Genomic DNA, 17906 nt, shown 5'->3' on the forward strand with positions numbered 1-17906 from the left:
ATTATACAGTATGTCCTGTTTATTGATCTTTTTATTTTTATCTGTATGATTTATTTTACTTTTATTTCTTTTGCCCTATTTGGGTTGAATTTCTGACATGCGCACTAAAACCTGCTCTGCACTCATGGAGACCTGTCCCATCCTCCTTCAACAGGCCTTGTCCGTGACCCGGAAACGAACCGCTCTCACTTCCTATTTCCGTCAACACACGTGTGAATGTGTGTGGAGAGAGAACCACAGAGAACCTCCACAGAACCCGAGTAGAACCGATCTACAGCCCGTCCACAGTCCGGTGTGCAGGTACCGGAGAGCAGTCCGTCATGCTGGACGAGCTGGGTCTGATCGGGACCATCCGGGACGAGGACGAGAGTCCGGAGGAACCCGAGAGCGAGTCCGACCAGGAGGTGAGTCAGGCCGGCCACACAGCTCACACTCTGCCCGGAGAGACCTCACTACCATGAGGCTGCTGGAGGAGAACCACAGCCCGGACAGAAAACACTGTTTGATCCAGAAGGATTTAATGAACCCTTCTCTAAACCAACACATGAAAACAGCTTTTACTAAAATATAAACTAACCTTATAAAGTTATAATGTGAACAGAAGAAAAGTCAGTCAGTTCATGTTCCAAAGTATGAAATCACATAATCATCAGATGTGAGGGGATCAATAACAAAGTGCACATTTATTTGTTGTTTAGTATATTATATTATATTATGAATATATATATATACATATATATATATATATTATATAATATGACTCAGTTTCTCTGCTGACACAAGGAGCTGATCTGACATCAGTGATCTGTTTTTACTAAAACATAAACTCAGTAAATGTTTCTGTGTGAAACTGATTCAGATCATTTTAATGTGATTGTATGTTTTTTATTTCATGTTACAGTGTTGTATGTATTAGGGTCACATGGAGGTTTAAATAAAGTTCTATTTGACACAAATCTGTCACAGAACTAATTTTATATGCAGTATACATGTATATCTATTTATATATATGTATATCTATGTATACATATATATGGTCTATATACGTAGGGAATGAAATTTGCCACCTGACAAATAACAGGGTAAATGTTGTCTGTGGCAGGTAGAAATGTCAGGTCACCTGCCACCATGGCAGACAGGTTTTCCTTATATTAAGAACTATTATTTTTAAAAAGTAATTCCTAAATTAAATAAAGTCATGGATTAAGGTCACAGGATATATTCCATAATTCTACGGTCTGGTACCAATGACTGTGTTTATAGTTTTAAAGCGTTCTACATAGATTTCAGAAGTGGCAGACAAAAAAACTGAGTGGCCGGTAGAAATGTCACACAGTGGCAGGTGAGCAAAAAGGTTAATTTCAGAGCCTGTATATACGGCTACGTTCACATTACAGGGCTTATATTAATATTATATTAATATTGAGTTCAGATATTTAGCCCAGATCCCATCTTTTTGCTGACTGTTCACATTCATGTTTGAAGTGACCGATATCTGACATCAGTGTGAACGGATCTCTGCCCTGAAACACCTCACATGCAACCAATAACGACACACACACACACACACACACACACACACACACACACGGGGGACTGACGTCCGGTGGTCCATAAAATACACACTGGAGTTGTTGGAGTCCTGTGACTGCCAGACTCCATTAACATATTGCTCAATTTCACAGATCGAGGTTTCCTTTTATAGAAGTGATACTTGATATGATATGGTATCTCCTAACTTCTGACTTTGTATAACTATTAAAGTAAAACTTGTCATTTTGGCTGATATTTAACTTTTAAAAGTAGTTACTGTTCGACATCTCGAAACATCGCCAGTTTTATAACATGTAATTTCATTAAATCAGAGTTCTGCTTTGTGAAACATGACAAATTTATCATATGAACTGGGGGAATTGTGAAAAGTCTGTTTGATAAGTTAAAGGTAGGGTCGACAATGTTGGAAAGCTAGCATAATTTGAGAGTAGCATCGCCTCAGGAGCTCCGTCTAAACCCACCCCCTCCCCTCGGGGCTCCTTACAAGGCAATGCCCCCCCCCCCCCCCCCCCCCACACACACACACACACACACACACACGAGCACCGCCGCATCGTAACTACTTCACAGACACAGAGCGGAGAGAGGACCTCAACTCAACAACGCTACCTCATGACAAGTAACCACGGCAGAGCTACTGCAGAGCTGAGTTCTCTTTCATTCTCCAGTAAACGTGCGGCGACGAGGCACATTGAGTTCAGACTGGTGCACGCCAAGAGTAGAGTACGAGCAGGGAGGCATCTGATTGGTTCTTTCCAAGTGGACCGCAAGGCAGCGATTGGTAGACGTTTTTACAGGATTACAGCAGCTACAGATGACGGCTCTTTTCCGGTCCTTTTTCAGAGCTCATCAGTAATGAATCGCTGTCGGGGTGTAAAGACCATTTCAACCATTATAACAAATAATGTTTACTGGAGAACATCGTCAATCCTGCCTTTAATTTACATTTTAAATGACTGACGACAAGTTAAACAAAGTCTTCAACTGTTTCCTACTGTTGGAGGAAAACCTCCGTTGACATATTGTTAATTTTACGGAGCCCAGCTTACCGGTAAACATACACTCCTTTTAAAGGATAACTCCACGTAAAGTAACTAATTTGGTGAAGAGGATTTAACATAGTTCATTGTTAATTTTAGCTCCATGTAAAGTGAATAAACATGATGTTTCCCAGATAATGAGAGTGAGCGATAACATATTAATAATAATGAGATAAAGAGCTCTACTGAGTGAAACATGACACAGAGTTTAGCAGAAGATCTCCATAATATAGAAAGTCTTTTTTGTCAGGTAACAAACATCAACAGTGTCTGATTACCAGTGATGCACTGTCACTGTGGAGAGAGAGGTTCTTCTTCTTCTGTGGTTTAAACGGACCGCTCCGACACTGTCTGGTCTGCACCTGCGCAGTGAAGTATAACGTGGAAACACACATGAATTCTGATATGACCGTTCTCACAGCGACCACATGAAAGTGGTTCAGATCTGATTGGAAAAAAATGTTTTTCCTGTGTCCACACTACTATGAAAAGATCAGATCTGTAACACATGAGAGGAAATAAATACGATTTGGGCCACATTTGCTTGTAATGTGAACGTTGTATATAATATTTTTGTGTGTTTTTTTTTTCAGGACCAACCGATTGTCCTGAACAGGAAGAAGAAGTTTGGGAGTCGCGGGGCGAAAGACTTCAACGTTAACTTTGAGTTTGGAGAAAGAGACGGACTGAACGATGACGACGCGTGGGTGATGGCTGACATCATGAAGCAGCTCAAGAACAAGGTAGAACACAGCAGAACGAAAGATGTATCAACATATATAATTATATATTGACATGCAACCTATCGGCCAATCTGTCTCATATTTCCATGTTTTTTGCCGCTCACATTGATACACGTTTGCCGCCGCCACATGATTTTTTACGTCGGCCCACAGTAACGTCACAAACACACACACGCACGCACGCACGCACACACACACATACACACACAAAACATGTCATCGGTGTGGAAGTTCTTCAGTGTGAGTGAAGAAGGCCTAAAGCTCGCAATTTGTCACAACCCCATGTCCAAAGTGCGCCGTGGACGAACAAGCTTAAAACATTTGGAAAAACTAACATAATCATAAACATATTATATATTATTACACAGCTTTGTTGAATACTCGATTGGTCAATCACAGCATTCTACGTTGCTATGTGTAACAGACCGTTGCTATGGGCGCAGTTCTGATGTTGGACTCTGGCGGACCGTTTTTGTGTAAAATTATTGATTTCTTCAGTAAGTAGCCGTGTAATAAGCGGGATAATGTACAGCTGGCCGGTCATTGTTGTAAAATAATCCCCTTCAGGGTGATGAGAGACCCCCTGTGCTTTGCGTCGGGGAACGGCATCGCCCTGTAGGTGTGTTCATTATCCATTACGTAATTCATTCCCATGATGCTGCTTAGAGTGATCACAGTGAACATATACAGTGGTGCTCTAGCGTTCTCCGGTAGTGTTTTGGTTCTCAAGCGCTCTCTCGCAGTGTTTTAGTCCTCTAGCGTTCCCTGGCAGTGTTTTGGTCCTCTGGCGTTCTCCGGCAGTGTTTTGATCCTCTAGCGTTCTCCGGCAGTGTTTTGGTCCTCTAGCGTTCTCCGGCAGTGTTTTGGTCCTCTAACGTTCCCCGGCAATGTTTTGGTCCTCTAGCGTTCTCCGGCAGTGTTTTGGTCCTCTAGCGTTCTCGGGTAGTGTTTTGGTCCTCTAGTGTTCTCCGGCAATGTTTTGGTCCTCTAGCGTTCTCCGGCAATGTTTTGGTCCTCTAGCGTTCTCCGGCAGTGTTTTGGTCCTCTGGCGTTCTCGGGTAGTGTTTTGGTTCATAAGCGCTCTCTCGCAGTGTTTTAGTCATCTAGCGTTCCCTGGCAGTGTTTTGGTCCTCTGGCGTTCTCCGGCAGTGTTTTGATCCTCTAGCGTTCTCCGGCAGTGTTTTGGTGCTCTAGCGTTCTCCGGAAGTGTTTTGGGTCCTCTAGCGTTCCCCGGCAGTGTTTTTGGTCCTCTAGTGTTCTCCGGCAGTGTTTTTGGTCCTCTAGCGTTCTCCGGCAGTGTTTTGGTCCTCTAGTGTTCTCCGGCAGTGTTTTTGGTCCTCTAGCATTCTCCGGCAGTGTTTTGGTCCTCTAATGTTCCCCGGAAGTGTTTTGGGTCCTCTAGCGTTCCCCGGAAGTGTTTTGGGTCCTCTAGCGTTCCCCGGCAGTGTTTTTGGTCCTCTAATGTTCTCTGACAGTGTTTTTGGACCTCTAACGTTCTCCGACAATGTTTTGGTCCTCTAGCGTTCTCCAGCAGTGTTTGATAATTGTGTTCTGTGTTTGTAGAGAACTGCGACCACTCTGGACCAGAAAATAGAAAAAATCCGGAAGAAGAGGAAAGCTGAGGTGAGTCCAACGTAATGTTCTACTTTCTGCCTGGTCTGGTTCCACTTCCTGTGTTTAATGTGGAGTTTGTTTTGATCTGCAGGAGAAATCAACTGAGAGTGACGCTGCTGAAGGTTCTGCAGAGAAGAACCAGGAGGAGGAGGATGAAAATGATGAAGAGCAGGATGTGAAGCCTCCTGAAGAAGAGGCTGATGGAGTTGATGATGACGATGATGATGATGATGATGATGATGAGGAGCAGGAAGATGAATTTGATTCGAGTGATGAGGAGATTCTGACTAAATCAGGTGAGTCCATCAGAGGCTTTTATTTTGATATTTGACAGGAAGCAGAAACATTTGAATTGTTTTGATTCAGTTGTTTCAATAACCAGATAATCAATAAATCAAATCAAATTGAAATGACATTATGATGTAATTCAGCCCAACAAAACAAACCGCAACGCTGAACAGACAGCTTAATGAAGAGTGAACTTTATTTGACGTTCTTCTTAAAATTATTTAAAAAAAATGTTAAACATATAACTAATTGTTGACTTCCTGTTTTCTGTCAGACACCCTGAGAGACAAAGAACGACGGGGGAAGAGGAGGAAGATGGGAGAGGAGGTGAGGAAGAGGAGCTGATGACTTCCGGTTCATGAACAGTTTGTGCTGGGTTACCATGGTAACGAGCTGCGTGTCTTTTCAGGCTCTGGAGTCGTATTATGAAGATGCGTCTCAGTACGACGAACAGCTGACCTTTGAAGACATGAACCTGTCCCGACCTATCCTGAAGGTAACCACCTCTGACCTTCCGGTGTCTCTCATCAGTTGAAAAGGGACTGGAGTTCAGTTGACTGATGATATGAGATGATGCACTACCTCGGTGACCTCTGTTATACCTCTTTCACACCAGTGACCAGGGTCGGACCAGGGTTATCTGAGCCTGGTTCAGCTCTCCTTTTGCATGTCTGGAGGGTTACAGAGAGAGGGGATGATAGTGACATCATCAATGTGTGTAAAAACATAAAATGTCACAGAATGATGCATGTTTTTGGCATACAGTGTAAATATAGTACACACAGCAATTTTAGCTTTATAAAATATTTAACTATGTTGTATGTATGGAGCTGTAATGTATGCAAAAACATACAGACAACATACAGATTTACAGGATCTATCAATCAACACTCATGAACCTTTTTTCCTCTGTCTATCTGCAGAACCCATTTATCATATATCAGACTACATTGTGTTATAATATGATAATATAGGCTACATTTACAAACGGATTAGACACTTCTGAAGACTGAAATGTATATTTCACTCACTCCACCATCCCAGCAAAGATTTACTTCATATAGTTGACCTACTAAAGTTGTTCAGCTGGGCATGTGGCAACTGTTGGGTAATGTAAGAGCTTGTCCAAACATAATAACATGAGTTTATATTTCATTTAGTTTGCTACTTGCTTGATGATGACTTTATAACAGAGAGAACAGGCGACAGATGGATGTTTTTCCAGGTTTATTTTGAAAATTAAAAAAGTTAAAAAGGTAACGTTACAAACACGCTTTAAAAACCGATGCGCTGACAGGTGGCGGTGGTCGGCTTACGCGGTGCATTTCCGTGTAACGTAACGGCGGATGCCTCTCTCACTTAGCAGCCTCGTTACGTTCGTTTAACGTATCACGTATCTCGTTTCACCGTCCCGTCATCTACCGCTTTTTTCTTCCTCACCCGCGGAAGGCCAGCAGCTCCCACTCCTCAAAGTCTCGCCACATATCCATATTGTTGAAATCGTCGTTCACCTCCGGTGTGTCTGAAAACATTCCTGCTGCCATCCCACTGTTTGTTTATGAGCCCTCAAGCGTATTTGCTGTGGACAGAATTCCTTCATTTGTTAACACGAGGCTTTTATTCTGAAATATTTGCTGGACAGTGTTCTAGAACGTAGAGTGACTTGGAGAGCTCCATGAATGAATATAGTACAGAGTTTTAATTGTGGATTATTACTATTATTTACTAATTACCACATGTTTCTGAACCTTTCTCTGTCCAAAATAAATATAAATGATATTTATAATGAAATGAAATGGCCATTAAAAGGCAAACTCTATATAGACAGAAAGGGCTGACAGCAGCAGCAGAAACGCAGCGGACACGCAGCTGGTGTGAACACCTGACGTGTGTATCACGCAGCCACCACGCCACGCAGCCACCACGCGCTCCTGATGTTCCATGTGTGTCCCGGGGCTTAGAGAAGTGTGCAAGGCTCAGTCATTCATTGGGCTGAACCTGAAGGCTGAGCCACCAGGTGCTCCCCAATGAGCCTCCCTACCAGCCCCGGCTTTCTGTTGTTGTTTGTAACCTCCTGTTGTGTCCCTGCAGGCCATCACAGCTCTGGGCTTCAAGCTGCCGACTCCCATCCAGAAGGCCTGTGTTCCTGTCGGCCTGCTGGGCAGAGACCTGTGCGCCTGCGCTGCTACTGGGACAGGTAACACTGATATACTGGAACCACTTCATCATACTGGAACTGATTTAATAACCTCTGGAACCAGATGAATTAATGAAATAATTCCTCTCCTCTCCTCAGGGAAGACGGCAGCCTTCGTATTGCCGGTGTTGGAGCGTTTGATTTATAAGCCTAGGACATCCCAGGTGACCCGGGTCTTGATTCTGGTTCCTACCAGAGAGTTGGGGATCCAGGTTCACTCTGTGGCGCGTCAGCTCGCCCAGTTCACCTCCATCACCACCTGCCTGACTGTCGGTAAGACTGCTTACCGTTTACTGACTGTTGACTGACCGACTCTGACTCAGCTGCAGTTCTTTGTTTACGGTCGGTCAGAGTTCAGAGGTTTCAGAGTTTTCAAGCTAGAATTAAGATACTGGTATCATATGAAGCTAAGGAATCCACTGGTAGCATGTCATACTAGCTTGTCGGGAAGATCGAAAAATGAATGCTACAAAATTACGCTAAATTTTGGCGAGAAAAAACTGTCATGTCCATTTTCAAAGGGGTCCCTTGACCTCTGACCTCCAAATATGTGAATGAAAATGGGTTCTATGGGTACCAACGAGTCTCCCCTTTACAGACATGCCCACTTTATGATAATCACATCCAGTTTTTTGAATGCAGTATAAATGTGTTATTGTCTCCTGTTCTAAAATGGTGTGTTTGAATATCTCTGCATACTGGGGTCCCTAAACAGTCCTGAATTACATAAATTGGGTGTCACTGTAAAGCTGAGTGTCTTGTGGATCCAATGAGTCCAACTGTATTCACGTGTGATGTTAGTCCCCATAGGAGACATTTCATTGTAGTGAAACTTGACCTCACTGTATAAAATGACCTGTGGTGACCTCTAGGATAATCACAGCCTCATGAAACTTTACACCCACAGACTAGAGACCTAGAGCATTCAGAGGATCTAGTATAAGGATCTCTTATACACTTTCACAATTTAATTTAATCGATGAATTAATTTATTAATTAACTTGTATTTCTTATTAATGACTAGCAGAACTTGACACACAGTGCTGAGCTGTATCTCAAATTAATCTTCAGGTTCCCAGCTTTCAGATATGTACACCACTTCTATGTGACATCTACTGCTGACTATTTATCTACCCGTGAACATCCGCGGCCCCCCACCCCTACCACTCTAAAAAAGATGGCGTAACGAAAAGGGTCCAAAAACATGCTGGACTCAGTCTGACCCTGAACTGGACTCTGTACTCTGGACTCAGTCTGACCCTGGTCCTCAGGTAACCTGTCTCGTTGTGTGTCCAGGTGGGTTGGACCTGAAGTCTCAGGAGGCTGCGCTGAGGGCAGGGCCCGATGTCCTGATAGCTACACCTGGCCGGCTGATCGATCACCTCCACAACACGCCGAGCTTTGAGCTGAGTCACATTGAGATCCTGATCCTGGATGAGGCCGACAGGTAAACACCGACACCTGTGGTCAACGAGGCGCCACGGAAAAACTACTTCTCTTCCAGTAAACACAGTCGTGAAACAAAGACTCACCTGTTTGGTTCTGTTTTGTGTCTCTGTGTGTTTCTCTGTCAGGATGTTGGACGAGTACTTTGAGGAACAGATGAAGGAGATCATCAGACTGTGTTCCTACAACAGACAGACCATGCTGTTCTCCGCCACCATGACAGAGGAGGTGTGTGTCATGTGACCTGTGTCCCAAGGTGTTTCACTGTGTATCATGTGACTTGTGTCTCCAGGTGTTTCAATGTGTATCATGTGACTTCTGTTCCCAGGTGAAGGACCTGGCGGCGGTCTCGTTGAAGCAGCCAATCAGGATCTTCGTTAACAGTAACACTGACGTTGCTCCGTTTCTGCGACAAGAGTTTGTCCGAATCCGACAAAACCGAGAGGGAGACAGAGAGGCCGTGGTGGCTGGTAGGTACCGATGATACTGCAGTACCAGTACTAACAAGGTAGTACTACTCGTACTGCAGTACCAGTACTAACAAGGTAGTACTACTCGTACTGCAGTACCAGTACTAACAAGGTAGTACTACTCGTACTGCGGTACTAACACTAACTGTTGTGTGTTGTGTTAGCTCTGCTGACTCGGACATTCCAGGATCACGTGATGTGTTTCACTCAGACGAGGAAACAGGCTCACAGACTGCACATCCTGCTGGGACTGATGGGGCTGAAAGTCGGAGAACTGCACGGAGAACTGAGTCAGAGCCAGAGACTGGAGAACCTCAGGTACACACACTCACAGAACCAGAGACTGGAGAACCTCAGGCACACACACACACAGAATCACAGACTGGTCCACTCACAGAACCAGAGACTGGAGAACCTCAGGTACACACACTCACAGAACCAGAGACTGGAGAACCTCAGGTGCACAGACACACTCACAGAACCAGAGACTAGAGAACCTCAGCTACACACACTCACAGATCCAGAGACTGGAGAACCTCTGCTACACACACTCACAGAACCAGAGACTGGAGAACCTCAGGTACACACACTCACAGAACCAGAGACTGGAGAACCTCAGGTGCACAGACACACTCACAGAACCAGAGACTAGAGAACCTCAGCTACACACACTCACAGATCCAGAGACTGGAGAACCTCTGCTACACACACTCACAGAACCAGAGACTGGAGAACCTCAGGTACACACACTCACAGAACCAGAGACTGGAGAACCTCAGGTACACACACTCACAGAACCAGAGACTGGAGAACCTCCGCTACACACACTCACAGAATCAGAGACTGGAGAACCTCCGCTACACACACTCACAGAACCAGAGAGTGGAGAACCTCAGGTGCATAGACACAATCACAGAACCAGAGACTAGAGAACCTCAGCTACACACACTCACAGAACCAGAGACTGGAGAACCTCAGGCATACACACACACAGAATCACAGACTGGTCCACTCACAGAACCAGAGACTGGAGAACCTCAGGTACACACACTCACAGAACCAGAGACTGGAGAACCTCAGGTGCACAGACACACTCACAGAACCAGAGACTAGAGAACCTCAGCTACACACACTCACAGATCCAGAGACTGGAGAACCTCTGCTACACACACTCACAGAACCAGAGACTGGAGAACCTCAAGTACACACACTCACAGAACCAGAGACTGGAGAACCTCAGGTGCACAGACACACTCACAGAACCAGAGACTAGAGAACCTCAGCTACACACACTCACAGATCCAGAGACTGGAGAACCTCTGCTACACACACTCACAGAACCAGAGACTGGAGAACCTCAGGTACACACACTCACAGAACCAGAGACTGGAGAACCTCAGGTACACACACTCACAGAATCAGAGACTGGAGAACCTCCGCTACACACACTCACAGAACCAGAGACTGGAGAACCTCGGGTACACAGACACACTCACAGAACCAGAGACTGGAGAACCTCCGCTACACACACTCACAGAACCAGAGACTTGAGAACCTCAGGTACACACACAGAGAAAAATTAATTCTACCTGATAATTTGTATCTCTATGTAATTTTGTATTTACCGTCTTTGTTCTCCATGTTCTCGTTGTTCTTCAGGCGTTTTAAAGATGATCAGATTGATATCTTGGTGGCGACAGATGTAGCAGCCAGAGGTCTGGACATCGACGGAGTTAAAACGGTGAGTGAGTGGGGTGGAACGGTTTTGGGGTCACAGTTTGGTATGTTTTTGTAAAACAAAAATGATAATAACAATTTCTTTTTTCATTTTTAAAAAAATAAAGTAAACAATCAAAAGTGGCTCGTTGGTAGAGTTGTGCAGATAGACTATGATCTATCTATGACCATCGGCGATGGTCAGAGCGATCGCCACTAGCCGATGCCTTTGCATCACAAGTGTGCTTGTGACCTTGTGAGTTCATTCTCCAAAGAACAACTAGCAGGAACGTTCTCCCCAAGAACACAAGTCCGTTGTTTGTGTAGTTTGGGTTTGAGTAACACTGCAAGTCCGATTTGAACTTTAACAAACCAGTACATTTTCTGACAGATCCTCCCACACATCTGAAGACATGTCCCCGTCTCTCTGTCCCTTTCTGTCTGTCCCTGTCCTCATCTCTCTGTCCCTGTCTGTCTCTCAGGTGATAAACTTCACCATGCCGTCCACAGTGAAGCACTACGTCCACCGTGTCGGCAGGACGGCGAGAGCCGGTCGCTCGGGACGTTCGGTGTCTCTGGTTGGAGAGTCTGAGAGGAAGATACTGAAGGAGGTGGTGAAGTCAGCCAAGAACAGCGTGAAGGCTCGAGTCCTGCCGCCAGGTAGCCACACCCGAGAGACACCGATTGGTTGTCTGAGCGTATGAGCTCTGAGAGAGATGAACTCTTGAGTACCAGAATTAAAAAGACATTACCTGTTTACAGGTGCGTTGTGATGAAACTGTCTCTCTCTCTCTGTTTGTGTCTCTCGCCCAGATGTCATCCTGAAGTTCAGAGATCTGATCACTAAACTGGAGAAAGACGTTGAAGCTGTGACGAGGCTGGAGAGAGAGGAGAGAGAGATGGCTGCGTCTGAGGCCAAGGTAAACCTGAACACCTGCACGCTGCTCGGGCTGTCACAACCGGGACATTTGAGTTGACGATTGACATACGTCACACAAATTACTTTATTTGCATTAAAGCTCACAGTTAAAAACTGAATAGAAGTAGAATTTACATCCATAAAAAAGAGAATTCTATACACGATTGTACACATACAAATTAAAAACTATACATTATCTATACACACATCTATACACATACCGTATTTTGGGGTCCCTTGACCTCTGACCTCCAGATATGTGAATGAAAATGGGTTCTATGGGTACCCACGAGTCTCCCCTTTACAGACATGCCCACTTTATGATAATCACATGCAGTTTGGGGCAAGTCATAGTCAAGTCAGCACACTGACACACTGACAGCTGTTGTTGCCTGTTGGGCTGCAGTTTGCCATGTTATGATTTGAGCATATTGTTTATGTTAAATGCAGTACCTGTGAGGGTTTCTGGACAATATCTGTCATTGTTTTGTGTTGTTAATTGATTTCCAATAATAGATATATACATACATTTGCATAAAGCAGCATATCTGCCCACTCCCATGTTGTCAAAAGACAAATCTCCCTTTAAGGTACATTTTGAACAGAAAAAAAATGTGCGATTAATTTGTGGTTAATCACGATTAAATATGAACAATCGATTGACACCCCTAACTTATACTGTACACCTAATAATATTTAGTTTCAGTTCTCTATGTCTGTAAAGTTCAAGTGTGGCTCTTTCACACATCTCTTATTTCTGTAGAATATGAAACATTTTATGAACGAAATGTGTAGAACTGTGCATTATTCTTATTTTTTGTGATTTACAGACATATAGAGACTTTAAATAAAAAAGGGATAAAAACTAAACGGACTGTATTATAGTTTGATGTCTTACATTGTCTCTTGTATTTGTGTGTATAAACAGTGAAACAATATGTTTTTTACAACCTTGAATTTTTACATTTTTATAGACGTCTGTGTCATTTTTCTTGTATTTTCCTGACAGCTTCACCCGTTAATAAATTGTGTGTGTGTGTGTGTGTGTGTAGTTGAGTGTGGCTCAGAAACGCCTCAATGGGTCCTCCACCTCCGACCAATCCCAGCGAGTTTGGTTTCAGACTCAACAGGAGAGGAAACAGAGCCGCGGTGAGTACTAATACTCCCACTACTGCACTCATACACACTGTACTACAGTTAACTGAACTCCACTGTACTACTCCATCCTCTGTAGTACTCTGCAGTACCTCCGCACACTGTATTTTAACTCACCCTCCTCTTCATCAGTGTCGAAGGCTCTGCAGGAGTTCGATCTTGCTCTGAGAGGGAAGAAGAAGAGAGAAAAGTTTGTGAAAGACGGCAGGAGGAAGGAGCTGACGGTAATAACCATGAAGGGTTTGATAAGCTGGTCCACCTTAAAGCTTCTGTGAGGAACTTTGAACTGGTTATGAAACAGTCTCAGTTTAATACTGATGCCTCTATATGACCTACATCAGTAAATGAGACCATCAGCCAGAATACTGGCTATTTTTATATAGTTATTCTTAATACCTGAACTTCTGATCAAACTACTTACTAACTAACTCAGACAGAGTGAGAGATCGATGATCTTTGTTGTCTGTCTTTCAGTCTGACGAGCGCGCTGAGTTCGAGATCTTGAAGGCTCAGATGTTCGCTGAGCGGGCGGCCAAGAGAGAGAGGCGCCCGAAGAGGGCAAGAGCGATGCCAGAGGATGAGGCACCAACTAAAGGTCAGACATTCCACATCATTACTTTAAAATACTCATAAATACACAAATATGCTACATCAGAACTTTAAAATACTCATGAATACACAAATATACAACATCGGTACTGACAGATGTACTAAACTGAATTGTCTCTGCAGCAGCCAATCAGAAAGCAGGAAAAGGAGGGAAAAAGTCAGTGTTTGACAAAGAGCTGACCAACACCAGCAGCAAGGCTCTGAAACACTACAGAGCTGGGTGAGACTCTCTGTCTGTCTGTCTGTCTGTCTGTCTGTCTGTCTGTCTGTCTGTCTGTCTGTCTGTCTGTCTGTCTGTCTGTCTGTCTGTCTGTCCGTCTGTCTGTCTGTCTGTCTGTCTACCTGTCTGTCAGTCAGTACATCTGTCTAGCTGTCTGTCTGTCAGTCCAGCTGTCTCACCTGTCTCTGTCTGCTTACAGACCGTCCTTCGAAGACAGGAAGCGTCTGGGTTTGGACAGGAAGCGTCCTGGAAGCTCCAGGTAAGTCTACTCTCTCTCTCTCTCTCTCTCTCTCTCTCTCTGTCTGTCTTCCTTGAGCCGAGAATAACGATTTAAAAATCTGTGATGTCATCACAATGACGGTCTATTGGCCAACTGAGAAGTTGCGGGCGGGGCCATATGCAGTGGGCCGCATCAGAGATGCTCACAAGTATATTTTTGCAAGTCCAAGTCAAGTCTCAAGTCTTTGAGCTAGAGCCAAAGTCAAATCTTTGAGGGGCAAGTTTAAGTCAAGTCTCAAATCTCATATAAACTTAGTTGTAATGAACGTTCTATCATCTACTGCATGTCAGCCGGTCTGCTTAGAACACTGTAGAGCTATAATCTAATTCAAAGCATGTACTGTATTATCATCACCTCTTTATTTAGCGTACAGTCAGTATCAGCATTAGTGTTGTCACGATACTGGAATTTCTAACTTCGATACAATACCTTGAAAAATATCAATATTCGATACCATTTTTGCTACCGAAGGGAATAATTGAATTTGAGGGCATACAATATTAGATTTTTATTAAAAGATAAATATAACAAGGCCAAGTTAAATGCATCTATCTGGTGCACTTTGAGAGCAAAATGAAGAGGCTTGATCTATGAAGAACTTTGTGTTCTTGTAAACAATTTAATTTGTTCATTTCAATCATAAACACAGTGGTTGTATAGATATGAATGGAGATGACATGGAAAAAAAAGTCACACAAAGCACGGTAAACGACACAGGGTTTTGTAAAGCTCACTGTTGGAGCTGCGAGCCACCTTCAGTCCAGGCCTTTCCAAGCCGACCTAGAGCCGGTCTCGGCGCACTGTCACGGAGAGGTCCCACGAGGGGATCCTCCCGCACCGAGCGGCCGTCCTTGACCCGCCAAGATTGTGTAAAAATATTTTCTATAATATTTTTTTATAAGATTGTGGCGGGCCTACTGTCTATTAGGGGTGTAACGATGCATCGAGTGATCAACAATCCAATATCATCATTGCAAAGTGAAAATATCGATACTATCGACTATGGCTGTCAGAGTTAACGCAATAATAACGCACAAAGCAAATTTGTTTTCAAGCCACTAGTTTCTTTAACGCATTAACACAACTTGGAAGTTTTAGGTTGTAGCGGGCTCAGTTTTAAAGCTAGAGTGAAGATACGGGCATCATATGAAACTAGAAAACCTAAAGAATCCATTGTCATTCTAGCTTGTCGGTAAGGAGGCTAAATAGTGATCACAACTTATGCAAAGTCTTGGTGAGGAAAAACTGGCATGGCCATTTTCAAAATTGTCCCTTGACCTGTAAATGGGTTCTATGGGTACCCACGAGTCTCCCCTCTACAGACATGCCCACTTTATGATAATCACATGCAGTTTTGGGGCAACTCATAGTCAAGTCAGCACACTGACACACTGACAGCTGTTGTTGTCTGTTGGGCTGCAGTTTGCCATGTTATGATTTGAGCATATTTTTAATGCTAAATGCAGTACCTGTGACGGTTTATGGACAATATTTATCATTGTTTTGTGTTGTTAATTGATTTATAATAATAGATATATACATACATTTGCATAAAGCAGCATATGTGCCCACTCCCATGTTGTCAAAAGACAAATCTCCCTTTTAGGTACATTTTGAACAGAAATGAACATGTGATTAATTGTGATTAAATATTTTAATGGATTGACAGCCCTAGTATCGATACATATCATCATCTTTAAGATACACCATTATTTTGAAATTCCCACTTTATATTTATTCTTTTTGATTGTTTTTCATTTAAATGTCTGGAAGAGCTCAGTAATAGAATTGTCACATCATATTTTAGTTGCATTTTTTGTGAGTTGATATAAATGTAACGGATAGTATTAAATGGGCACATGATATCGTCTCATGTCGATCGCAGGCCCCTGAATCAAATCCAAATTGTATCGTGGCAGACTTGTGGTATCAACAATTATCGTATCGTTGTCCATAGAATCAATATATTATCATATGATGAAACTTGTGATTTACACCCTTACTGTCTGATATTAATGGGAAAGACCGAACACTAAAACATGACAACGACGACACCTTAATTATTATAACCGGAGCGAATGAGACGAGTGACAAGAAGACAGCACAGCGGTGTGTGCGGGTCTATGCATCAGCCCGCTGTAGCAGAGAAGAGAGGGAGTGAGAAAGCACAGCTGGTATCAATAATACAGAAAGAGATGTACTGATGTAGCACTAATGATCGATGATTGGTCATGAGTACCAAATCTTGACTCCGGGTCGAGTCTCAAGTCTTTTGAGGCCGAGTCTCAAGTCACATTGTTCATCATGTGACTTGAGACTCCGAAACGGAGTAATGATGACGCTCTGTTCTGTCTCGTCAGGTTCAAGAAGAAGAAGTGACCGCAGAGATGGCCGCCCGGAGCAGCAGTTTTCTCCTCCCATGGATTTTCCACGTCGTCTCTTTGTGTTCACTGTGTATATCTCTTCCAGTTGTTTTGTTCATTAAAGAAGTTTTAAATAAAGTTGCAAAGTGTATAAAAACACATCTGTAGTTTCATCTGAAGGTTTACAAGAGTGGCGTCCTCACAAACCAGAGCACCGTCTTTGGAGATCAGAGCGACGTCCTCGGAGACCAGAGTGCCCTCACAAACCAGAGCGCAGAGCGACGTCCTCACAAACCAGAGCGATGTCGTTACAATCCAGAGTGCCTATACAAACCAATGCAAGGTCTTCACAGACTGGAGCGTCCTCACAAACCTTGAGGGTAGCCTCACAAACCAGAACAACGTCGTCACAAACGAGAGCAACATCCTCACAGATCAGAGCGACGTCCTCACAAACCAGAGCGGTGGCGGATGCCACCAAACAAACATGTTTGCTGCCAGGGCTGCAGGAGCTCCAACATCTACAGTACCCAACACTGTGCGGCATCAGGTGGAACCTGAAGAAGGGTTGGTGGCTGGCCACTGCCAGGCAGAGGAGCAGGCATGTGACAGGGAAGCCGAGGAGGGTCAGAGTGAGTACTGAGGCCTGTACTATGAAGCAGGATTTGCGGTTATCGAGGTAACTTCAGGGTTAACTCTGGGTTTTCGGTATTACGAAGCTGGTTCTCTTCTTACCGAGGTAGATCACCATAGTAACTTATGCTGAACGGCTAACCTGTTCTGGAGCAGGTTATGTTCCAGATCAGAGATCAACTCCTATGAAAGCACCTCCTACTGACCAATCAGAGCTCAGTGCGGTGATCCTAGGATAATATCACACACATATGAAGAAGTTTAAATCATAATCCAGACTAAAAACAACACAGTGTAAACTGACAAATACAAGAAGGACAGCTGACTTTATGCTGGGGGTGTTTACCGCTTTGAATTATATTTTTACATTTATTTATTTTTACTTCCTCTTGAGTCCGTTTCACACCGTCAGAGAGGGGGAAGCAGGTGAAAGGATGTTTAAATACTCATAGACGCCAAATTTTACACGCAGGGTTAAAATAGGTGTAATCCAATCATCTATTACACTCTATAAAGCTATTTATATCTAGACGACTATATCTCACATTTGAGTGTTCCGTTAAATTAATAAATCTGTTAATTTACACATTCACACATCAGGAGTTTTTTCTTTTACCAGCTGTTCTTCCTGCATTTAGCAGCTTCAACTGTGTTACTAT

At 43.6% G+C, this 17906-nt stretch overlaps 1 protein-coding gene across 2 annotated transcripts; it reads left to right on the forward strand.

Moving 5' to 3' along the window:
* The first annotated feature begins 168 nt into the window (after positions 1–168).
* Positions 169–16773, forward strand: ddx27 (DEAD (Asp-Glu-Ala-Asp) box polypeptide 27). 2 transcript variants are annotated; one of them, XM_037767582.1, is made up of 21 exons: positions 169–404; positions 3188–3337; positions 4901–4960; positions 5043–5247; positions 5514–5566; positions 5649–5735; positions 7331–7436; positions 7536–7709; positions 8733–8883; positions 9011–9110; positions 9211–9352; positions 9517–9670; positions 11012–11093; positions 11551–11728; positions 11882–11988; positions 13040–13136; positions 13275–13366; positions 13617–13737; positions 13878–13971; positions 14171–14230; positions 16612–16773. In XM_037767582.1, exons 1-21 carry the CDS (start codon positions 321–323, stop codon positions 16628–16630), a joined length of 2316 nt encoding a protein of 771 aa, XP_037623510.1. In that variant the 5' UTR covers positions 169–320; the 3' UTR covers positions 16631–16773. The 2 variants fall into 2 exon arrangements, with proteins under 2 accessions (XP_037623510.1, XP_037623501.1); XM_037767573.1 differs by having other exon boundaries at positions 170–404; positions 13875–13971.
* The last annotated feature ends 1133 nt before the right edge of the window (positions 16774–17906 follow it).

This window comes from Sebastes umbrosus, chromosome 1 (assembly GCF_015220745.1).
Source record: "Sebastes umbrosus isolate fSebUmb1 chromosome 1, fSebUmb1.pri, whole genome shotgun sequence".
Taxonomy (NCBI): Eukaryota; Metazoa; Chordata; class Actinopteri; order Perciformes; family Sebastidae; genus Sebastes; species Sebastes umbrosus.

Bases quoted from the DNA above. Each gene is read 5' to 3' on its own strand.
- ddx27 (XM_037767573.1), top strand. From the start codon at position 321: ATGCTGGACGAGCTGGGTCTGATCGGGACCATCCGGGACGAGGACGAG. The intron at 4,961-5,042 runs GTGAGTCCAACG...TTTGATCTGCAG, and splicing joins GGAAGAAGAGGAAAGCTGAG to GAGAAATCAACTGAGAGTGA. The intron at 5,248-5,513 runs GTGAGTCCATCA...GTTTTCTGTCAG, and splicing joins GGAGATTCTGACTAAATCAG to ACACCCTGAGAGACAAAGAA.